General features: G+C 30.9%; 1 protein-coding gene across 1 annotated transcript in view; it reads left to right on the forward strand.

Annotated features, from left to right (window-relative positions):
- The first annotated feature begins 1,815 nt into the window (after positions 1–1,815).
- Positions 1,816–26,455, forward strand: part of LOC106467537 (irregular chiasm C-roughest protein-like) — a 51,705-nt gene continuing 27,065 nt past the window's right edge. Inside the window, exons 1-8 of the mRNA XM_022396791.1 lie at positions 1,816–1,903; positions 12,625–12,816; positions 13,090–13,212; positions 15,592–15,698; positions 22,135–22,342; positions 22,950–23,064; positions 23,991–24,133; positions 26,186–26,440. Coding sequence (XP_022252499.1) covers positions 1,816–1,903; positions 12,625–12,816; positions 13,090–13,212; positions 15,592–15,698; positions 22,135–22,342; positions 22,950–23,064; positions 23,991–24,133; positions 26,186–26,440 — 1,231 coding nt within the window. The remainder of the gene's footprint in view (positions 1,904–12,624; positions 12,817–13,089; positions 13,213–15,591; positions 15,699–22,134; positions 22,343–22,949; positions 23,065–23,990; positions 24,134–26,185; positions 26,441–26,455) is intronic.

Below are 26,455 nucleotides of genomic sequence, written 5' to 3' on the forward strand. Positions count from 1 at the left end.
TCCCCGCCATACCAAACATGCTCGCCCTTTCAGCCGTGGGGGCGTTATAATGTGACGGTCAATCAAGAGTTGGCGATGGGTGGTGATTACTATGACTAGCTGCCTTCCCTCTAGTCTTACACTGCTAAATTAAGGACGGTTAGCGCAGATAGCCCTCGTGTAGCTTTGCGCGAAATTCAAAATAAACAAACCATATGAAATAGAACTGAGAAACACATAAACACCAATGTTCCATTTTAAATATCTTTATTATAACACATCGATTTTTATCACGGCACAATACAGGCCCTTAATAACCATAAACAGAAGGTTTTTTCTGTTTCAAACACGTACAACTTTGTCGACTGCTTGTAACCCTATATCAGTTGTCACAAATTCTAAAGCAGTTTGGTAGTCATATGCTCAGCTCGTGTCAATTTTTGTGTCCTAATAATTTCTATTTTTATCTTATTTAGCATGCAGAAATCATTGCGTCCATGACAAAATTCATCTGAAACTTTTGGATCAGCTAAGAAAGGAACTTGAAAGCTGACTTGCCTTAAGTGAGGTGTAAAGATGACCTATGTTTTTTCAGTCGGTCGTAGCGTACAAATAACGGTCAAATTGTTTGTTTCAGAATTTCGCGCCAGGCTACACAAGGGTTATTTGCACATAGCTATTCCTAATTTTAAACTGACGTACTAAAGAAAGGTAGTTAGTTAACAGCACCAACGGCTAACTCTACGGCCGCTTTTATCTTACGAATATTGGGATTTGACCGTCACTCTTATATCACAGTCACTACTCCAAAGTACAGAATGTTTTTAACGGCAATGGATGCGAGCCATGAATTCTCGGATTCATAGACTGGAATTACTCACCATTAAGCCATAGACAAATATAAATAATGCATGTTTACACAATTTATAAAAAGTAATAATGTTTATTACTTATCGTTAATACAAAAATGATTTGAATCAATGTTTTGTGAGTGCGCGTTAAATATATCAAAATTAAGATAAATATAGCAGTGTATAAATGTAACCCACAATTGTGATAAAAGTAACATTTTATGGTTTATTTGTTTGTAATTAAGCACAAAGTTACACAAAGGGCTATCTGTGGTCTGCCCACTACGGGTATCGAAACCCAAATTCTAGTGTTGTAAATCCGCAGACATACCGCTGTGCCACTGGGGGGCAACATTTTATGGAAACTCATATCATGAAGCACTCATTTTAATGTGAATATAATGCTTAATGCCGAAGGTATATTATGCTTACAAAAGATAACATTTATACTAACGAATAGAATAGACATGAAAGTAACTTTAACATGCCGTGTATGAGTAGCTAAAACAGATAGGCTAATTCATGTTTGACTTATGTTTAATTTGCTAAGTAATTTTTTTTCTGAAATTAATATCATATGCTTATCCTCTACTTTATTAACCCTCTCACTTGATCTAACGTTTTTCATATACTCGTAGGGTTATATAAATCTTTATATTATTAGATATATATTCCTAAATATAGTTAGAATACTACGTTATAGCAATATTTCACATTTTCAACGGTTATAGTTTTGTAATATAGTATTCGAATGATAGCTATTACTTCCCTCATGCTGTAGTTGGAAGAATTGCCTATTATATGAAAATCCATATAATTCACACTTGTCTTACTATTGTCAGTCAACCTTAGAATATGAGAAGTTACAGCGATATTTTTTTGTTTTAGAACATTTTCAGTTCAGTAAAGTTCTGTACAAAGATAATTTTGTCATCTTCCTTTGTTATAGGTGTATATTTTGTTTTCAAGAATTACTATATCCAGGATGACGAATCATAAAAAGGCGTTCTTGGTCTCTTTCCAATTTTTCTTCATTACTTCACTGTTTCCGGCCTTCGCAGGGAGAAAAGAAGGTAACTGTGTATGAGACTTGTTTTTTGTTTAAAATATGTATACAACTAAATAGATACATTTCAGTAAACGAAGTTATAATAATAATAATATTATACACTTTTTAAAATGTACCATGCAAATATGTAGAGCATGATTTTCAATGTTTATTAAACTTGATCCAGTTTTAATGAGAAATTTATGAGTAGATAAAATTTTCATTCAAAACAAAAGTTATGTAATATAATTTTTACTGTAATTATGGCACAATATTTTAAGTGAGTATGCATGCAAACATTTCTTTATAGAGAAATAAAATTAGGTTACTGTTATGTTACAGAAATATACAGCTAAATAATACGAGTACGTTTATTCTATTATTTCATCGGAGGTAAGGGACGAGCATAAAACTAAATAATATCACGAGGTATATACATTTCTGTACCTCGGAAGCATAACAGTTACTCTTTGTTATATAGTGTTAAATACATTAAATATTTTTGGAATAAATAAAATAATAGATATTCATAAATTTCTTGTAACTATGTTAGTCAAATACAGTTTATTAATTAATGATGATTTTAAATTTTTGTTTAAGATAGTTATATATTTTTCGAAAATGACATGTCACACAAACGTGTACGAGGTTACGAATCCCAGAAAGAATACGATAAATAACTCACCAAATAGACGTCTTAATTATACAAACGTTTCACACATGAAAAAATAATGTTCATTACCGTCTCTATGTTTTTTCGTTTAGCTCAAGTGTTACTCTTTAACTATCGGTAAATGCTATAGTTTTGAAGGCAGATTCTACAAAACCCAGTGCATTTACCAGAGGTTGAAGGTGATTTTTGTATAGTTGTAAGACTCTCCACTAGCTTTCGTTAAAATTTATTTAGTGTTGAATCGGAGAGGTTTATTAAACGGAGATGAATTTAGTAAGTAACCGGTTATTAAAAAAATAGATGAGACGTTTTTGCATCACATGAAAGTTTGTTGGAATTTTAAACTAAACGTGTTGAATATCATTTAATTATTAGTTACTGTTTTTTGGGATCTTGTTCACACTTCAAATGTATCAAAACAAGAATAATGCAGTATTTTATGTCATGAATGCGTACATGTGAACCTTTTACATAGATCTAATATGTTTACAGAAAAAAAATAACGTATTTAAAAAGTTAATAACTTTCATTCATATTTTTGGCTATACTTTGGTTGCCCGTAATTTTACCATGGTTATATTTCCCGAATGCTAATATCTTAAAGTAATGTTGTTTTCTTGTTCGTGAATACTGTGATATCTTGAACGGGCACATAATAATAATAATTAAGATATGTCAAATCGCTCAAAAAAACACAAAAGTCTCTTGCAAGCAAGTATATATATATATAGTAGATTTTCATATTTCTATTTCTTCAATAAATTTTACTTAAACCTCCCAGGAAAATGTCTATAATAGACAACACACTGAAAAATTGTCAAAGTAACTGTTTCATTAGAAACGTGTGACAAGTGTTCACGATTTCTCATTTTAAACAGGCACTTTCTTGACAGTTATGCATAATTTAATTTTGTTCAATTTATATTTATGGAAAAGCTACTAAAGCCGCCGTCCCTAATTTTACACTATTGAAGATAGGAAAATTAACCAATCAGTGGCACTCTACCACCCACCACTCACGCTAAGAGATTGACTATCACCCTTATAACACATTCACGTTTTAAAGTGCGGGGAATATTTTGTGATATCGCACGAAATCTAACCAGGCTTACCAGCTCCGAAATCCGGAGTTAAACTAAATCAAATCAATATTTATTTAGTTCTTCACTTCACGAAGATAAAGTACAATATTAAATATTTTGGAATAAACAGAGAAAGAAATGCATTATAATACACATGCCCAGGGCTGCAATAAATTTATAATTTCATAAATACAAGGATAAGTAGTTCATTAAGATATATCTGTAACAAAATACTTTTTTTTGTTTGACGCATAAACTTTGTGCTGTTTTCAGTTATCAATATTTACAAAACAAAAAAAAACAAAGGAAAGGAAACTCTTGAAGTAATATTGCTAGTCCGTATTTTAAATAAATGACAAAAATATACTGTGTATGGACAAACGGTTTTCTCTACTAGCTCACATTTATAACAACAAAGCTATATCATTTGATCGGGCATTTCAAACTACCCAAGGCGCATTTGCTGGTACACTTTAAATGGGTAAAAATTGTTGTCGATAAAAAACATTATCGTCATTGTTATGTCCTGTTTGAGTACTGTCTTTTTTACACTCACCTCCCAGTGTTATCAACAGATTCCTGCAGAATATTTCCTGTGGTAAATGTTTATTCTATTCTCCACGAGTCATTACATACTGAAGACGTAACAGTAGCCTCAGAAGTCATCGTCGTTGCGATGATTGTATGTTATTTTTGGAACTTAAGGAAATCGGTTATGAGTAAACTAATGTGAGCTATCAGAAACACCCATGAAGTAACATGTCTTTGTTCTATATAATAAGATTGTATGTGTGCTGGTTTTCAATGATTGTGTAAAGAACACTTTTATATGTTCAATATAAGTTTTCTATTGTAATTTCAACTCTTATGGCTGTATCTTCCAAGATGCAATGAAATAAGTACTAGATATTACCATTCACTAACAAATCTAGAAATTTCTCCCCAAAGTCATTCCTTAGTCTCGTTGGGTAATGTTTAGTAATCACATATCAGCCACAACATTACACAGCAATTGCCTGTTTGGCAATATGCGAGGATTGTTAACCCTATATTCCTGTATTTAAAACTAAATAATAAAATCAAAATATAGTTCATAGTGACAAATATGAACCTTTAAGTGTAACCTACGCATCATTTCCAATAACTATTTATACCTTAACAAATAACATAATTTAGCTAGGAATATTTGCTTTTTAAATTATTCAATTCCAAGAAGTCTATGAAAAAAAAACTATGCCAAAGTGTAAGATTAGAAAATAGTGTTAAAACAGATATGTTTTGAGGAATAATGTACATCAATTCGATGGGTGGCCCAACCAAAAAAAATGTGTGAAAGAAATATAAAATATCAAGTTCAAATTATTAGATCGATTTGTTTGAAACTGAATGTATATATATGCCTTCTCAAGTTTAGTACAAAAGTTGTGATGTTTTCTAAATAGAACACATATATTAAACTTCTAGAACACATGACCCCTCTCCCCCCTAAAAAAGAAACAATGTAGATTAAGGTTAATTTAAAGATTCATTACAAAAATAAAATGAATCTCTACCCCTCTACCTTAGTAGTAAGTGCACTGAACCAGTTTTCCTTGAGCATGAAGATTATATAAAGTAGCAAGTAGAGCAGGGCGACGGGTGATTGATCAATCATTTTCTGAAAGTCAGCAGCGTTGGCGATAACTGGTCCTTAATAAATAAGATGTGTCCTTAACAGTAGTATTTCATAATGCTTCATTACACTATACGTTTGGTACCAATGAACCTCCTCTCAGGAAAAAATGCTTGACAATTTAATGTATTATCCAAACCATTCTTTGATGCTTGCTCATGCACTCAATACATAAAAGCGAGATTTTGCTTATGAGCTGTAATGTTGCAACATGTCTAACCTGACCGTAAGATTATTAATCAACTAACTAATTTCACAAATATAATCAACTGTATTAAAACTCATAACGGTGTCCAATTTCAAGAATTCGCGAGGGACTTTGTAATAGTAAACGGTATAGGATTTTTTTCTCTAAATTAATTCAACTGGATAAAAAAAAATAGTTTACATAAAAACATGCAGATGTTTCCAAATCGAAATAGCTTGCCTAGAAATGTCAAACATGAAATAAAGTAAATCTTTCGTACTCAAACGTAATCACTTTATAACCTTACATAATTGTTAACGTATTTCAGAGTAGATCTACTTTATAACCTTACATAATTGTTAACGTATTTCAGAGTAGATCTACTTTAAACAACGATGATCTTAAAAATACTTCATTCGCCTTATTAACTGGCGCAATACTCGATATATGAGGTTAATCATGCTTTATATGAGCGACATTCCACATGCCCTGAGAACTATTTCCTCCACAACATCGATCGTATTAAGTCTGATAGCCATGGTTACATAATATTGCACGACGCTGCAAATTCCATAGTAACAAGATTCTGACAAAAAAAAACAAAAAAAAAACGTGTGGTCTATCTAAGACCACACTTATGGACAAACTTTTCACAAACCATCAACTTTACGTAGAGCGAGCTTAAATAGACCAAAAGTACAAAAATTCAATGAAGCTTCTCTGGAGACTTAACAGGTATGTTATTGAATGGAATTGCTGTGATTCCAGTTTCTTCGGGCATCCTTCTCACGAAAACAGCCGTTGCTATGAAAAGCGTTGAAAGCTGAAATGTGTCTTGTAACTTTTGTTATACGAATACACTTGCCCAGAAAGAGCTGCGACACAAGTCTATACTTGTGGTAGCATTTGCGCTATCGAATGGATAGATGTTTGACGTGAACCAGATACAGAGGTGCTAAACATAACTTACGGGGTGCCATGGCTTGCATCATTGGCAATACATCTCTGCATTAATCAGTATCCACAAATCTCTCCTACAAAGACCGATTAACTCTCCATATATCATGTCGGTATACAAGTTATTTCTAATAAAATAGATAATAATTACAATTCCCTAACTTAATTTAGTTCACACCATCACAGTCTTTATTCATAGAATTGACGATAAAAATAGTGTCTAGATTTCTGTCATGTCTGTCGTATTAACTCTGGTATAGGGCGAAAGGTCTCGTCGGCACATGATATAACAGATGTAGTTTGGTGAAATATTATTACATATTCTTCTTTGCTTTCATTTGTAAGTTCTTAAAAATAATTATTTATTTCAAACCAAAAACTTAAAAGCCATTCATAATGACATTTTTAGTTTAAAATAGACAGATGATGCAATAAAAATTTTATTTTATTGTTATAAACAGTACTTATAATTAGTACTACAATCCGCTCGACGTTAGTAGTTTCAGGTGAACACAAAAAAATACAGTTTGTTTTATTGTTAAGCCCAAAGCTACACAAAGGTGTGCTCTTTGCTCTACCAACCGCGGGTATCGAAAAAAGATTTTCAGCTTTATAAGCCCCCAGACTTGTCGCTGAGACAAGGCACGCGATACGGGATTTAAAAACACAAATCTAACTTCTTTTTTTTTCATTTCAAGCAATTGTTTTCAGCTGCCTTGTAAAAAACAATGGAATAATTCCAGGAAAACGCACAGTTGTTTTTATTGTTAAATATTTGTCATAATCCATTGGAACATATTTTACTGAAAAATATCAATATATATAGGAACTCATAGGCTCATGTCAGGAGCTTTATTATAATCGGCGCCCTTGTAAAAACATCACATACGAGATAAATCATCTCTGATTTTTAACATATCACATTTTGTATCCCACAACTAGTCATGTAATCACGTTTCCCTACAATTCTGTTATTTCTGTTTTAGAATTTGCGCGTAAATCTACAGAACTTAAGGCCTATCTGAGAACAGAAGGAAGCTAGTCAAATCCCCCACCTCACCTCCCGACAACTCTTGAGCTACTCTTGTCTGACTGAATAGTAGTGTATGATTGTCACTCTTATAGCGCACACATATCCCAATATGAGGAGTGCGTTTTACAGCAAAAGGATGCGAATTATGAACCATCGGACTCACAGTCCTAGCATTCTAATCTCTAGGCCACGCCCATTCACAAAGTTTTTTAAAGAAGACGTTTCAGTAGTGGATGGAAATTATCTTTAAAGCAGGTTCAAACACAAACGTGTATGTATTCTCCTCAGTAGACGAATGATTTCGTGTTTTATCAATTTACTTGAGATAAGTATATATATATTTATACGTATCAAACAATGTAATGAAATATTAGGTTTTTGTTGTGTTCATTCGTGTGTTTGTTTATATCACTTAATCTATTCACACTTGCTTTTTACCCCGGTGGACCTGCGATAAATTTACGGACTTACAACGCTAAAATCCGGGGTTCGATTCTCCACGGTGGACAGATTGCATGTAGCCGATTATGTAACTTTGCACTAAGAAAACAACAAAAACCCACTTGGTTCAATGTATTATGTACATTATTATCAAAATTTCTTGGAGAAATTTATGTTTGTTTTCTTTCGCATAATTTAATACTTTAATAAATAAGTTTTAGCCAATTCAGAATTTGTTTGAATGTCACGGATACCTTTACATATTGTAAGGTATTGTAATATGTGCAGCGTCATATTAATAAACGTACCGCAGGTAGATTGACTTTTAATTGAAAGCACAAAGTTTTACATAGTTCCAAATAATTAAATTATGTCAAAATATTAACATTAACATCATAAACATCCAGAATAAGCTAGTTCATCTGAACTTTGTATGTTTGATTTATGTTTAAAGTATTTGGTTTACCTTAAAAGCTCTTGAATCTTGAAACGGTGCTCCTACTTATTATAGTAAAGAATAAAATGAAATAATCCACACATATTTTCTAACTTTCAAATTAATATCCATATACATAGGAGTATTTTTAATATAGTAACATTAATAACAGACTCAAACAAGGGCTATTCTGGCTTGAAAGCAAGATACTAATCATTTTAGGATCGCAACTTCACAGAAATGGCCAGTATGCACACATAAACTGTATCGCATTTCAAAGTTTTATAGAATAAAAAATGTATTGGTCGGATTAATCTTTCAGGTCTTGTTTTCTTCATTTTCTTTCAGATAATTTTCTTGGCCAAAAGTGTTTAAACTCTTTTCTTGCTGTTATTAACGCCGTCATATTGCTGTAAACAAGATATTCTGTGTAATTCGTGTTAAATCTACCATCTCATGAGACAGGAAAGCGTACAGTCTACACGATGTTTTAGCTATCTGATCGTGTGAAAGGGCATTAAGCTTAGGAATAAATCATCTGTCAATATACATTTACTCACTATGTTCATCCGTTCGTTATCATGATCAAAAAGCTCACTTTGCAGACTGCTATATGTTTGTCAAATACGTCATTTTTCTACCCACTGGTTTTCATCACACCACCGAAAAGAAGAAAAAAAATAATCTAGCTCTTTTGCATGAGAACGCCAGAAAACATTCAACACACACGTTTCATCTTAGCATGAGTTTAAAATTAATCGCCTCTTTTCTGTTTTATCAAACATATGTAGTGACTAACTTGTGCTCTGTAAGTAATTATTAATCCTGATTTTTTTCTCAGTAATACTACTTTTATGTTAGCTATGTACGAATAATCCCTTAGTGCTATCTATGACTGAAAAATAGTAAAACTTCAAATGCTTACAATCTTTTCATTATCTTAATATTATTAAGGACTTTCAATAAATATCAAATGTCTGCCCATTATTGAACTTTAGTTATAAGTAAAGACAGTCGTGTTCCAATTTTACCATTCCAACTGTTTTGCGAAAGTTCTTGCGAAAGAAAAGTGGTACTGGTGACAAATATTGGAATATTTTGAAAAGCAGCGTTATCTTATCATTCAAATTTAACTTACGCATTTGTGTTGTTTCTTATCAAAATGCATGCCATTGTCGGGCGTCGATCATTTTTGCTTTCTGAAATTCCAGAATTTTGTGAATGAATATATTCATTAAATAGTTCAGTTGTGTCTACGAAATATTCCGATGCAGTCTAAAACATCATAATTTCAACAACTTTCATGTAATGGCTTTTACAACATTAATTGTTTAAATACATCTGAATCCGACATGAAATTATGTATATCCTATTACTTTGGAATCCAACATGTGCTGTCTAGAAACATCGAATATTTGTTAAATTATATTATATCAAATGGTAAGCTACATAATATTTCTTGGCATGGAGGAATCTTTAGCATTAGCTTTTTTTTACAACAGCAATATCGACACTATTACATGCTAGCCCTCACTCAAGAGGATCGAGATTGTTTTTAGAAATTTACTCCTCTATATCTGCTATGTTCAGCGATAACAGGGCCATCTCTAAACGGATTAGAGCAATATTCTCCCTAGATGGTCTTGGGAAAGGATTGGTTATATCTTTGCTTCACTTCCCCAATGAAGCAAAAAGAAAAAAAAATGATCCCAAGAAGTTGAAAAAATTGTGGGTGTGTACAAGGAATGGGTGAAGTAAATGATAATGGCAACCATTTTATCAGTTTTTGTGTACAAGATATTCTAGCCATTGGTGAAAGTATATTTGAGCATAAAGATATACATAAGTATAGTTGGGAATCACTAGATGATTTGATCAAATTGATCATTTAGCTGTCTTTGGTGAGCGAGGAAATATTCTGTTGAATGTGAGAAAGTGAGAAACTGTCGTGGAGCAGATATTGGTAGTGATCACCAACTTATGTGAGCTGTTCTTCAACTTAAACTTAAAATAAGAGGAAAATGAAGGAGTTGTAAGATTTAATATTAGTAAACTGGAGTGTCGAAATAGGTGTGTAGTATTAGAAACTATGAATTATGATGATGATAATGTAGACAGCACAGTTGTAACTCAAATACTATGACATGAAATGTGTAAAACATATATAAAGCTGGAGAAATGATCATTATATATTCAGTAAAGTAAAAAAGAAAAGCCTGGATATCAGCGAAATGTTGGCAGTTATAGAACAGAGGAAGATTCAAAAACAGTATGTGGAGAGAATAGATAAGACTCTCTTCTATTAAGATGTGAGTGGGTCAAGTATTGGACTTTACATAAAGAAGTTAAAAGAGTAGCAAGAAGGGGGTAAGCGACAATATTATGAAAACTTCGCTGGTGAAGTCGATCAGAAAATCACTAGAGGAAATAGTATTAAGACAAGGGAATCTTCACAATTTGTTCAAGAGATCATTGAGAATGGAAGAGCAAAGCCTAATTTACCAGTTAAAGATCGTAATGGAATAAAAATAACAGATGAGATGGGAATTATGTTGAGATGGAAAAAGCACTTCAAAGAGGTTATGGATTGGGTAAATGAGGACAATGGAAATGTACAACCCTTGGCATTCAATAAATAGAAAAGGCAACTGGAAAGCTGAAAAAATGGAAGATGCCTGGAACTGATGAGGTTGCAGGTGAAATGCTTAAAGCAGATAATAACTATAAACCAAGAATGTTGATGACATCGTTTGATAAGATATGGAAGATTGGGATGATGCCTGATTAAAACATGGAATTGTTATAAAGATACTAAAAAAAAGGGAATTTACTGGAATATGGAAACTGGAGAGGAATCATCCTTTCATCTAATGTTGTTAAAGTTTTAAGTCTTGCCTTCTAAATAGGATAGAAAAAGAACTAGTTAACAAATTTTAGGGTGAAGAGGCATGTTTCAGATGCAAATGTGGATGTAAAGACCAAATATTTGTACTGAGGGACGTCATACAGCAAAGTGTTCAATATAGTAGACCTCTTGTAATATCTTGGCACAACTGTTACAAGAAATTGGTCTTTGAAACAGAACTCAATAAAAAAAATAAGGAAGTTAAATAAGGTCATGGGCATGTTTTCATGAGTATGAAAGTATCATATTACTTATCAACACCAAGGTTGATCTATATATTACACTATTTAGATCACTTCTTCTGTATGAATTTGAAAGTTGGTGCAGTAATGAAAATGTGTGTGACAGATATGTGAAATTGGAATACAGAGTTCTAATGATAATACTTAGAGATAGATTTATAGATCGTTTATGTGTGAAGCATATGAGAGATTAGAGAAGTAACATAATTACATTGGATTGATAAGGTTATAAGAAAGCTAGATGGAAATGAATCGCACATGTGATTCCCAGGGACAATGAAGAGAGAATCATCGAGCAAGCAGTTAAATGAAGTCTTAATGAAACTAACAACAATAACTTAAAAAACAAGGTTTTGAACATTTACAAAATAAGATAAAATTTTATTTTATGAAATGGATTATTTATTCCAATATATGTATTTCATAATATCTCACTTAATTACTAGACAAAATCGCTCTACTTATAGACGATGATAAAAGCTAATGAAAAACAATATATGACGACATCTCCAACAAACACACTTTCCAACTAATAGTCTGCAAATTAATCCACATTACATTCAAACTGATACTTTATATTAAGAGAGATGTATTTGTTGGTCATATAAAGTTTTAGTGTTTTCCTTTTATTTTATTTTTTCGAAGGATAAGCTTTCTATTCTAATTATTGTCGGCTTGTTATTGGACAGATAAACTAGGAGGGCCAATAGGTTCTGCACAGTAGCAAAACTGAAAAGTAATATATATCATATGTTTGTGATATTACCTCAATAACCTTTTCCGTTTCTAAGCTATGAAAAGGCGTATTCTGTTATGAATACCCTTTTAATTATATTACCAGTAAAGAAACTTGATTGGAGATCACATGCAAAACGAGACTACACCAACGTTTATATCCTACAAGTAAAGAATATCAGAAATATTAAGTTTCAAAAAGTACTACAAGAAAGTTATTCAGGTAATTTGCTGCTTTAAGCACGGACGGAATTATGTTTAGACGAGGCCTAGTCCATCTTTAATCTCATGCTGTTTTGTGTAAACACTGATAAATCAAGAACATGTTTACTGTTTGACATGAATCTATATACTTTTTTCATCCAATTTCTTATTTCTACCAGGCTCCGTCCAACAGACATTTTTACGGGAGCCCAAAGACAAAATGGTCATTTTAGGAGAAGACATCTTGCTTCCTTGTCGTGTCCAGAACAAGATAGGAATGCTCCAATGGACAAGAGATGGGTTCGGTCTGGGATCGGATCGAGAACTAATTGGCTTTCCTCGCTATATTATGGCTGGAAACGACGACGAAGGTAAGTCGAATAAAGCTCATTCAATAAAAATAAACATGTTAATAAAAAAAATGTAATATCAGTTTGTGCTTAAGAAAGTATAACAGTCAGAAAAAAAAATCGGTGCTATGAAATGATGTAATATGGTATAAGTGCTTATGTAAATACATATGATGTTTATGAATATGTATGTTTCTATTCCTGTATATGCACGTGTCTAAATGAATTAAATGTTTTGTAGTAAATTACTATAGGGACTACTGTAAATTAGTAAAAATCTTGGCCCCTTGACAGGTGACTATTCTCTGCAAATTGTGAATGCTCAGTTGGTCGATGATGCAGAATTTCAGTGCCAAGTTGGAGCTGCAGAAGGGGTTACAGGAATTCGATCTACGACTGCTATTCTTACTGTCCTTGGTTTGTAACATAATTGTTATTAACATTGTAAAACCTTTTTTTTTTCATTTAGCAACCGAAACAGTTATGAACGAGTCGCATGAAAAACTATTTTGTTTTACTACTTTTTAATCGTTATAATTTTTATGATAACAGAATATTTTATGAGATATTTTTTTGCTATTTATTTATTTCAATGATTATTTAATGACAAGACTTATGCAATTGAAATTAATATTTGTGAACGTTACAGACATACATTAAACATTTACCATTAAAATTCAATTTTAGACAATGTGAAAATCAATTAAAAATATATAACATAGGGAATTTAAAATACGTGTTCTTAAATGTGATGTTACATTTGTTCATACACAGCTAAATTGCTTAAAAACGGGAATAAAGCTACAATAGTAAAGAACACAACACACCCTTAGAGACGCGTGTTTTTCTTTTTTGTCTTTAGAGTGAAACTTTATTCAGTTGAACAATGTTTATTTCATGGAAATCAGAATTATTATTTCATTGTGACTGTACTTTTGACGTTAGATTTACATAAAATGTTAGTTCCCCAACGCGCGAAATTACAAAATACAATCAAGCGAGTGAAAAGCATTTTGGTATTAGCAAAACCTAAAATGCAACATCATTACAGGTATATTAAAAAAAAGAAAGATGAGCTCTAAAAACCCATCTTAATCAAACTGATACAATTTTCTTAGGTATTATTTTTCATATTCAAATAATGCAGCGTTAGATGCTTTTCTAACTATATTTTAATATTTAATTTGCTAGACTGCTATAGTCAACCTCTAAATGTTCTACAAAGCTGTCTACCAAGCTAATTAAGCCTCGAATCTTGTTTAGTCGTTGTTTTTAAGAAAGATTTCCAAAGTTTTAGATAGCTGCTGTAGTGTGGCAAATTTTGTTAATTTTGTTTGTTCAAAAGTAAGTGATGGTTGATGAAACGGTCTAAAGAAAACGTTCACAGGAGATTGCGTGCAAAAAAATCCTGTAATCGCTATGGCACAACCGAAGACAGAAGAAAAAAAAGGAAACCAAGTATTTCCTTCTATATGTAAACTGTAAAAGTATTCCATAGATATTCTGTGTTGATATATATTTGGTCGACTGCTTCAAATAGGTTGGTAACTAAGTGGCCTAGAGCTAAGTTACCTGTTATTCTAAATTTAATCCCGACAGCTGCAAAGTTGTCAGAATTTTTATGTAAAGAACCGATACTGCCTTAAGTTTGTTTGAGACATCTTACTTTTCCAGAGATTCCCTTCGTGTTGCTTCAGTAAAATATTTTTTGGAGGTATGTTTTCGCTCAAGAGTTTCCTACTTTAAATTTATTTTGGCTTTTCATAGAGTTTTTTTCTTTCTCTCATAGCGTTTAATCCCTAATGAGTGCTATTTGTGTAGAATTTTACCAGCCTGTCTTTACTTATATGTTTGCTCTTTCGGTGACTTTTATAATAGCTAGTGTATATATATATGTGTGTGTGTGTGTGTGTGTGTGTTTAACCTATCTCCTGTAATTAAGGTGTGTTAGAAAATCGTCATAACCTCGGTTTCTATAAGTACTTTGTTTCGCATATAATTCAGCCAAAACAACTTGTTCAATTAACAAGAAATACGGTTCCATCTTCGTCCAAACCAAATTTATTTTATATTACTCCTAGTTAAATGATAAAAAAGAAGGCAAGATAAGAATAAGAAATTATCTTTCAATAGATATCAAAACATGATTTATGGATTGTCAAATGGTAGAATGTACGCTTTGTAAGAAAAGCTTTACTTTTTTTAATTTTCACCCTCAAGAGAGCATAAAAGCTATATATATATTCTTAGTGATAGCTCATCTTAGAATGTTACTATTTGTGGCTATTGACATAAAATGGTATACAGATTAACATTTTCTAGTTAATATGCAAATGAGATATCCCAATACCTAAAATCATAAACAGCTAAATTGGGCTTGTAAAAGAATATTAATTACTAACTAGTGTCTCTTTCTGACGAAATTCTATACAAATTATACTAAGTAGCTCAAAATGAAACTCTTTTTACGCCTGAATTACATTCGTTCTTATTACCACGTTCTTGACCAATTATTAACAATTAAACAGATAGAATCGTTTACTAAACATATATACATTTAATAAATAATCACGATATGTTTTGTTTTGCATGAATACTTGAAAAACTTTTCACAAGTTATACCATTGCTTCTAAGCATAGGTTGGTGAAATATGAATACATATCTTATTGAGAACTCTTACAATGTATGTCAGGTATAGTATAGATTACCTTATACTATCCAAGGCAGTCTTATAAGAGAGCTAATTACCTAAACCTTAGGTTACATTAGTTAAAGCTTGTAGTTTCATTTTTCAGTTCCTCCGGAACCCCCTATCATTGTTCAAGGGGATTACCTTCGTACCACTAGTGGTATGACAGTTGAGCTGACGTGTGAAGCCCGTGGAGGCCGCCCACCAGCGGAGGTGAGAATTATATCGTTTGTACTGCTTCATAACGTTATACATATAGTAGTATAAAAAAACATTATACATATAGTAGTATAAAAAAACGTTATACATACAGTAGTATTAAAAAACGTTATACATATAGTAGTATAAAAAAACGTTATATATATAGTAGTAAAAAAAAACGTTATACATATAGTAGTATAAAAAACGTTAATACATATAGTAGTAAAAAAAACATTCGATTTAACTGCTACAGTTGTGTGTGTGTGTATTTATTCATAACGTTATAGATAATTTATGCCTCTTCTTTATTTATTAAGATGTATCTTTATATTCAGTTACTTCAAGAACTTTCTGTTTTTGCTTGTTTTTATATTTAGTCCTTTTCATAAATCTAATTAATTGTAATGTAAAGATATGTTGTAAATCCTTGTAACCACGAAGTCGGTTGATCTTTAAAATTAGACATATAAACAAACATTTACGTAATATTAGTGTCTGACAAAAAAGGAGAAATTGGCATCACCTACTTTATTGATTGAGTTGTGTACTTTGTGTTTTTCGTGATCAATTAATTAAATTAATGATGCTAATGCAGTAAAATCTAAAGACCAAACAAACGCTTCCTCATTACTCTAATAACCAAATGGCTCTTAATTTTTCTTTCTTTTAAACTGTCGATATTTAACTTATTATTTTGCTATTTTAAGTCTGTTGTTGGACTTCTATACAATACCTCTTTAACCTTTATCACTGTTGATTTACAGAACGTATTCGTCGTACAATAAACTGATTAAACACATGCTCGAGAAACTTATTCAAACCAACAATTTCGTGGAAAACTTAATAATTTAAAATGACTTACAAAATAGTTTTTTATCATCGAAGATGACCATAGGTTTCTACAGTGTTATCTTTTCTAATGTAACACATTCGATTACGTTTTATAATGTTTCTGACAAAATAACTATGATTTTTTTTTCTTAATTCAACCAAGAAAGAAAATTTAAAAAGACGAAAATATCAAATAAAGCAAGAATGTGATATTATATATATAATTTTAAGACGTGAAATAATTGGGATTATTTTAGAACACTGCTTTTTTGTTGTTGTAAACGAACAATTTTCTATTGTCTTGTACAAACAATTTACATTTTTCTCATAATGTGTATATAAAAATATAAACTACTATTTTTGGTATAAGCTATCAAATGAAATTGTTCCATATTTTTCAAAAGACTTACTTACGCAATACTTTTAAAAGTAAGAGTTATTTCCAAAGTCTACTCGAAAGTATTCCGATTAATTTTTAGATATATCCTTTAGCATAATATGTAGTGTCTTTTTAGTAATTCCTTTCAAAAACTTTAAAAAATTTGATCCGAGAGTAAAGAAGGTATTTCTTATAGCGCATTTTGAAAGTAATAGAGAGAGTATGGTCTTCTACTTTTACATGAGTAACGTTCATTAACAAGTAAACTCTCTGTATGGAAACTTAAGAGGCTACTCTTTATAATAACGTAAAAGTCTTACCCGAATTGTAATTGCCTTGTTTGTTTGTTTTTTGTTGTTGTTGTTTTAGACGTAATATGTATAATGTAAAGCTTTACACATTTTATATTTTAGATATTACATTATATATTTTTGAAAAGCATTTTTGCCGTAAGAATTTCTTTCTTATGTAACACAACTCATTTTCGATTAATGTAATCTACTGTCATTACCGAAGGGGCGTATGTGTTTCTACCTTAAATTACAGCCGTTCCAACTAAGAGTAGTACACTCAGAGTTATACAAATTTATTACTAATTTTTGTTATGCAATTCATTCATTTCAGCCCTCCAGTGGCACAGCGGTATGTCTGCGGACTTACAGCGCTATAAACCGGGTTTCGATACCAGTGGTGGGCAAAGCAAAAATAGCTCATTATGTAGCTTTGTGTTTAAATGTAATACAAACATTCATTTAATCAAAAACAAACTAACCAAATCTTAGAAGTATCGAATGTTTAGGATAATTATTAAAATCCATGAAAAAAATGTAATTTTTTAGACTACCAAAATATTACTTCATCGTCAGTTAGAGCAAACACAAACAAAACCCAGAAGGTTATTATTTTCGTCAAAAGTGTAAAACATAAGAAGCTAAAAGTTTCAGACTATCTTGCTGGTGACAGACTAGAGTCTAAGACCAAGGACTGAACTGTAGTTTATCAAAATATATTTTTTAATTCAACCCCCCTATAAACACCTTAATGATTTCCCACGCTTTTAAAGTGACACGTAACATTAGGATTTTCTAAACATAATTACCCTTGCCCTCTCAGATCACCACAGCCCGTTTCGAGAGTAAACGGGGTTACAAAGCTCAAACACAGTTTGTTCTCTTCGCTGCTCTAATTTTCCAGGACTTTAAATAAACTAAGTATAGATTTTACCATGGCTCTGCCCACATAATACTCATCAAAAAGACCTAGCAGGCCTTTTTCGTTCATTACAAGCAAAAAGACTTTCATTGTAAACTTCTACAAAAAAATAAATGTTGAGCGATTTTTTTCAAAAAAACAAAACAAATATCAATTAACTAATTAAGCAATTGTGTAACATAATTAGGATATAAATCGACAGAAATTTGTTTTTGATATATAAACTTAATGTGGCGTATAATATTATTTAAGCTACTAACGATTAAACGACATTGACTTTTCAAAAAATGTTCTACAATCATTTGCAGGAATTGTTTTAGAAGACTAATATTATTAGCAATAATTAAAATGAGGAAATTGTTTAAGGATGAATCGGTTTGATTGCTAAACTGGGTTATCTATTGGCTTATCAACTGAAGTAAACTAGGTGACCTTATGCATTCAAAATGTTGATCGTGAGAAAATACGAAATTAGCTAGATCATAATAATCAGCAAAGTAACCTGTTTATTTTATATATATATACAACCGATAGATGGCGATTTCCCTAAACATATGGTAAAACCTAAATGGCTTTCATCAAAAACATATTATAATAACCAAAAACATATTCTTCCTGCTATAGTTAGTGTTACGGGTGCGTGTTTATGAAAATTATATAAATGCACATCAACAGGAAAGTTTCTTTTATAAATCATCTTTAATTTCTAATTTTAGACTAAAACGTAGATGTTTTACTTAGAGTATGCTTACCTATTTTTGAGATCTGATATGGTAAATACAGAATAATTAAAACTTGGTATTGCAATATCCTTTGAGAACTTCTATTGATATATATATATATTGTAGTATGCAACAAAAAGAGTTAAAATGCTACTTTCATAAAACAAGTATTTCTTATCCTAATATATATCTATTTATATATATATTGTAGTATGCAAACAAAAAAGAAAGAGTTAAAATGCTACTTTCATAAAACAAGTATTTCTTATCCTCATATATATTTATTTCTATATATATATTGTAGTATGCAACAAAAAGAAAGAGTTAAAATGCTACTTTCATAAAACAAGTATTTCTTATCCTCATATATATTTATTTCTATATATATATTGTAGTATGCAACAAAAAGAAAGAGTTAAAATGCTACTTTCATAAAAGAAATATTTATTATCTTCATATATATTTATTTTTTATAGAACAAAGCTATAAGCAGATATTTTTTATTATTGTTTTTTCTGACTGAGAGTTTGGTTGTTTGCAGTTAAGCCCAAAGCTACACAGTAGGCTATCTGTGCTCTGTCCACTACGGGTATCGAAACCCGGAGTCTAGCGTTGTAAGTCCGCAGCCATTCCGCTGTGCAAGTGGGGGACGTTTTGAGTAAGGGAAAAAATTAAAATGTTTTTCCCATTCAGTGATAAATATTTAATTGAAAAGTGAGACATTAATAAATTATAATCGACCATACAGGGTTATGCACCACAAATCTATTAATATAAATATAGAAATAAATAATAGCTTTTAATAGTTCATTCATCCGCTACTTTTAGCACGCGGTATGCAATTGTTTTTGTTGATTTAAGTATTAGAAAAAAAATATTTATATTTTATAGGCAATTTGACTAAAAAACACAAATTCTAATAAGACAAAAATTTAATAATTATTTTCATTCTCATAGATTTTTTTAAAAAACAAACATAAATCACAGTATTTTCAAACACATTTATTTTAGGTTTTAGGATTTTTTTAAGGGGTCATTACCTAAAATATTTGATTTATTAATTAAATTGACTGGGATTTATATAAACGATCACGTAATCTCAAACATGCTTTTCGTTAATACACAGATGAAAGTGTGCTTTATGATTTAAAAGCAGTCATCTTATTAGACATTTTAAATGTATACTTTTCATCACGCAGCAAACGGATATCACGTGCATGAGAACGTTGGTTGTGTGTAAAGATAATTTATATGAAAGATGTTTTATATAGCTGTAAAATATGGTGATTTCCTAGTAATGGGGCTTAGCATGCAATTTTCTGTGTTAACATTGAAGGGAGTGAAGCGTCAAGTCCATCGTGCTTAAAATCGCACTACATACACATTATATTCCTAACTGATTCAATACGAGTAGCTACTAAGAACAACACATTAACAGAATACCTTCATTGAATTGAGCCACTGTGGACAAGATATTTCACTCAGTACTTTCATCAAGCCTGCAGGAATTCAATACCAAAGTCTTAGTTAAAACAGTGTTTAAAAGTTCTCATGAGACGTTAATTAGTAGATTTAATAATTCGTGATCCTTTGTTCTCCAAGGTGTTATACTCAGTGTTACATATTAATGATGTTCCTTGTCCTTATAGTAACACAACCTTTAAACCCGTAATATAATGCCCAAAAGTCATTGACACTATGCTTCTTTTTCTAATATTCTTTTTAATTACTTGAAATTTGCAATTAGTTTTAATATATTAGAACTATGCTGTAAGTGTAACTTGCAATGAGCTCAGCTTAACCAAAACAACATACAGTTTTTTTTATATTTCTCATAACATAATCAGGTTAAAAAAAACTTAATCCTGAAATTACAAATGCTTCTTTTTGTGATATATAAACATAATATACATATAATCAACTAAACTAAATATTTAGCTATAATTTATGTCGAACAACTGAATGGATAACTTAACTAAATATGGTTAGACTAGCTTTAGTACACTTCCAAATCTCTTCCAAAAAATTTCACTACTAGAACTGTTTTATTAATTTAATGTTTCAACTTATAAACTAAAACATTAAACATTTAAAATTAAATGTTACAGTAATCAAACATAAAGTTTATATGTCTATAAGTGTTCTACATAAATACATTTATCTACCAATGTTGAATGAAAGATTAAGTTTCTTAATTAATAAGTATTGAAAACAACTAAATACTCTTTCCTTTAAAAGAAATTTAAAGAGGAACTGATTGGCTTGGTCACCTTTCTTCTTTCATTGGCTTTTTCATTACTTAATATTTCTTGAATGTATCCTTTTCTAATGGAAATTTTTACTAATAAGTATATTTCGAACGAAATTTAGTAATCTGTTAAAAGTTAATGGTTAAATCTTAAGTTTATTAGTATCAGTGTTAACTACTATGCCGATAAGTGAAGTTTTTAAGCTCGTATTCATAGTTTATTATAAATGCTTCATAATTTCGTATTTCTTTAATACGTGTATGTCATAGAATTATAGTGCACAGTTATGATTATAAAGTAGCATATACAGTAGTCTTACTAAATTATTCCGCTATTTAATTTCATTAAGTGGTTTCTTTTCTTTTTTATGTACGTTTGCTAACTTCATCGGAATTAATTTTAATCGTTTTCATAATATTTAGGACTACAAGGTCCTTGTTTTACTCGTTTTAGTTTCATTGGCTCTTTAAATGACTCTATTATTGTTTAATTACATAAATAAAATATATCTGGGAAAATATACTTCAAACATTCTCTTTTCATACTTCATATACCACATTTACATATTTATGTTAGGACTACCTACCTTTTTGATGTTAAACGAAAATATAATATTCCAGCATTCTGTCTTTCTTTTCTTCAAACTCTTCATTACAATGCCGTTAGCGATTAAAATAGAGATTATTTGTTAAAAACGTAATTGTATTGCTATTTTCTAGAAATTTTGTTTCTTTAGTCAATCTTTTTTTTTATTCATTAAAAATCACGTTTCTAATAGCTTTTTCAAAATTTAGTAGCATTCTGCCTGATTTATAAAACTTCAGTTCCTGTCGTGTATGGCTTGTATAAGTCTGGTATTTTCTATTATAAAAACGAACTTTTATATTAACATTTTCATAGAAATATATTTTTATAGCTTAAAAGAATTGTATTATCGACACATTTTGGACCCACAGTTGTTCACAGTCATCTGACAGACAGTCTACATTAATTAGACAAATGCTTGGCTCGCATTCTGTGCCTTACATATCGTATTATTTTATACTGTATCATAGCTTGCTTGGGTTGATGAAAAAGGAGAAGTGGTCGAAGTGAATACATATTACAAAACGCACCAGCTAACTGACGGAAAAAGAGCTAACGCCATTTTGACTTGGAAGTTCACTCCAAAGAGAGAACACCATATGAAGAGTTTCACCTGCCGATCTGAGAACTCTGCGCTTAAACAGCCTGCTCTAGCAACCATTAAAATCGACGTAAAATGTATGGTTCTACTTTTTACTCCAGCTAGTTTTATTAGATTAATTAAGATTCTTCTTCTTTAGTTACCCTTTCTTTGCGTATATACAGTTTTGATTTTCTTGTGAGTTTAGTTTTAATTCTTTAAAACAATACCCAATTCTATTTTTGTTTTAAATTTTCGCTCGTATGTTCGGCGTTTAATGACTGAAATAGAATTTCATCAACCAAAAAAAAAAAAAAGAATTATTAATTTAATAATTATAAGTTTAATTATATCTTTATTCGATCCTCTCACATTTACTTTCTTGTTTTAGGATGTCCAATTTCGTTTACACTATCATAAGTATAAATATTAATGGTGTAATTTTACATCTCGATTTTCATATAGTTTCTCGTATTAAAAAGCTATAGACAATCCTACCTTTAACACATTAAATAAAAAAGTTAAAAGTCAATAGGTGAACGAAAAATTATTATGGATTTTTTTTTATGTTTTGGTTGGCTAATGAATTGTTACCTGGGTTGTCACATTTTGTTACAAATATACAAAGCCACAAGGAATAAAATAAAATGTACTTTTTTTTTAATCTATTTCCCTGTTCGCTCACATGTCTGTTTATTTTAACAGATGCCCCGAAGATAGATCTTATAGTTCACAGCACCAGGATATTGGAGAATAACAATGTTCGATTCACTTGCGAAGTCGACGCTAATCCTCCTGGGGTTTCCTTTAAATGGTACAGGTGAGGAAATGCTTCGACTTTTTTGAAATTGCTACTTTTATTATGCGTTCTTGAAATAAAGAACAAAAATGACAATCTCATTGAAATATAATGTACACATTGAAGATTGATAGGAAGAGAATATATATTTTACTTCGTCTTTCAAAACTGAAGCCGGGGGTATTTTTGTTGCAAAAGATGAGAATTTAAGATAATCTTTAAATGTAGTCAAGTAAAAAAATACCGTGATAGCCTACAGCTAACGTTTGGACCTTGAAAATGGGTTCAGCTCAAAGTGTTTTTGTATTAAGAGATAAGAAAAGTCTAAACAAAAATATTTTTCATGTTCTTCAAATGAATAGGGTTTTTATTGTTATAACTATATATTTTTATATATATATACTTGAATTTATAACGTTTTTAATCGCAATACCAGATACAATTTTTAATTTGTTTAGCTATTTTTTAGATGCTACTCATTTTTAAGATCATGGGAAGTAAGCCTTTAATACTGTAACGCAGCAGTTGTTTTTCCATATGTAACTCAAACGCAATTTCAGTTTGGCTTCCAGACATCGCAAGTTTGAAAGTCATCAACAAATGATTATAGTTCTATACCAAAAGGTAAATAACACTAAAATTAGAGGTGTTTTATCCACAAAGAATTTCTAAATAAGAGTATTATAATTTATATGGCCAATCACAAGATCATATATATATATATATATATATATAAACAGTTATGATAACCGAATTTGCTAATAGATAGATAAACTGGCAATAATAATGTCTACCACTTGTGGAATGCTCCTTCACGTACAAACAACGACCTCATTGTAATAAATTTATCCTGGAGAAGACACCAGAAGTAATTGACTTGTCATTATGATAACACTTAATGTAATGTGAGTATTTTGATGTGACTGACAAACAATTTCCTCTAACAGAAATGATGAGGAGCTTCTTGATGATCATAGAACAGTATTTATACTGAACCGGGTAACCAGGGAGAACAATGGAGACACAATTAGTTGCGAAGTGAGCAACGCTGTGGGAAGTACGAAGGCAACTCACACAATGAACGTTCTATGTAAGTAGTGCTACTGCATAGTTCGTTGGTTCATTTCAAACTTACCCAGAATTTGCATCTTTATGATTAAATAGATATTTCATTTTGTAATTCACTAAATTCAAATTACCATATAGCGAACAATGTGCACTGGGATAGTATTTACTAGTGATTAGAGTTCGTGTTCTTTACAACAATTTTATGTTTCACTTATTATTAGCTCATTAGTCTATGCCTCACCTGACTAGCACAACCAAAGACACTGTTGCCGACACTAGTAAAGCCATTGACGCGATTTGATCCTCTTTATGGTAACTGGTTGACTGATCGGATTAGGGTCACGAAATACGATACCACCTGATTTGTGGCCGTAATGACGAGAGAGTGTGAATTTGTTTTGAATAAAAGGTCAAGACATTAGACCTGATTTTCGGTAAAGTTAACATTTTGAGCAATAGCTTCAAAAAACGTGTATTCTATCAAGCCTATAATTCGTAGTGACAGCACTAATGGGAACGAGACAGTTTCAATAACAGATAGTAAAATGTACGTACCTTCTTATAACTTATGGCATATATTCTGACAGGTTCAGTGGCAGAATATATAGGTGGGTAATATAAAATGTGATAAATTTACATAAAACACTGTCATATGTACATGAGATCTCTGCGCAAAAACCCGCTGTGATTTGTTAGGTTAATAAAATCCAAAATATACTTGCGTGCCTAATATAATAAAAGAAAAATTGGGTCATTTTTTATATGAAAACTGTGTTCTTTGCTTGTTATTCCTTAAACATTCATGATGTCAGATATTCATGGTTTTCATTAGAACATATTCTGAAAATTAATCGGGCATTAAAGGCAAATGCATTCTTTTATAACATAATGCAATTTGATCTTGTATATTAATTCCCAGGTGAGACGTTTTGTATTACGTTTAAGCATAAAAGGGATATAATAACTTATTAATGTTAGTTTTTGTAAATGTCGCATTGGAAAAATTGCATAATTAACGCACGAGAGTGATCCTACATATAAATTGAAGGGATATTATTAATAGACTAGGTTTATTAAATTATACGAATATTAAGGAAAACAAAAACTGCCGTTAAGCCTAAAAGCTATGATAACTCGGAGCTCTGTTTTTATTATTAGAACTATATTTAAGAGAAGCGTGATGTTGACGGAGTTGAATAATATCCATCTTTATTAGCAAGAAAAAATCTTTATTTTCTAAGGTTTCAAAGATAGAAAAAAGTGTTGAATCGATTACAAAATTAGAAATTTACACTAAAGTGAATTAAACATTAGTAAAATTTGCTTCACTCTTCTGCATGTTTAATAAAAATAATTGGCAATATCATAAATACGTATATTACATCAATATTTGGAGAATGTAATTCATAAAAAAATAAATAAATCAAATGCTTGTGTGTTTATAATAATATCAGGAACACATATTAATGGTTTCACTAAACACAGATTAGGAATTTGGACTTCAAATAATGTATAATTTGCCATTATTGTTAGCAGATAATTATGCTGAATCATTACTTACATTATACACTCAAGAAAAGAATTTCCGTATTATGTTAATCAAAATATTTTTGTGAGTTTCCTGGAAATTATATCTGTTCTAGAAAGCATTAATTTTGAATATAAATGTACAATTGTTTAAAATTAAGAGAATAACAACAATAATATCTCGAGCTACATTTTCTCCTGAAAGAATGTTCTACTGGGTTTTGTATTTCACGGATGACTGAACATTCTTTTCTTTTAAATGCCTTTGTTGCATTGCATACATTTTATATGTTTTTCTCTGAATATTTGTTTCTGTGGGCGATGCATGCATAACTTAAATGTTGCGAATTCATTTTCTTATCAGAGATTGAAACTATAATCGTCTATGTTATCTGCGTAATAAGTCTTTTTGAAGAGATATATTTGTCTTTTAAAAGTAACTTTAATTTACTTAAATCGTAATAGATTAAAAGGAAAATATTTTAAGAGTGTCGTTAATATTGAACCTTTTTTCCCCAAATATATATATGTATGTTGCTACGATTAGATGGACCTAGGATTATCAGAAATTTAGAGAATGTAGAAGCAGATTTAGGCGATAGAGTGGCACTGTTATGTGATGTCGACAGTAACCCAAAAGCAAACATCATCTGGACATCTGAGCATTCCTCGGCAATATTAGGGACTGAACCTGTTCTTGTGATACCTAACGTAACCCCAGAAACTTCAGGAGAATACCATTGTAGAGCAACAGTGAGCGGCTTTCCCCAAATAACTGAAAAAATCGTGGTCTTTTTGAAAGGTATGCAAAGTTCTG

This window comes from Limulus polyphemus, unplaced genomic scaffold (assembly GCF_000517525.1).
Source record: "Limulus polyphemus unplaced genomic scaffold, Limulus_polyphemus-2.1.2 Scaffold2, whole genome shotgun sequence".
Lineage (NCBI taxonomy): Eukaryota > Metazoa > Arthropoda > Merostomata > Xiphosura > Limulidae > Limulus > Limulus polyphemus.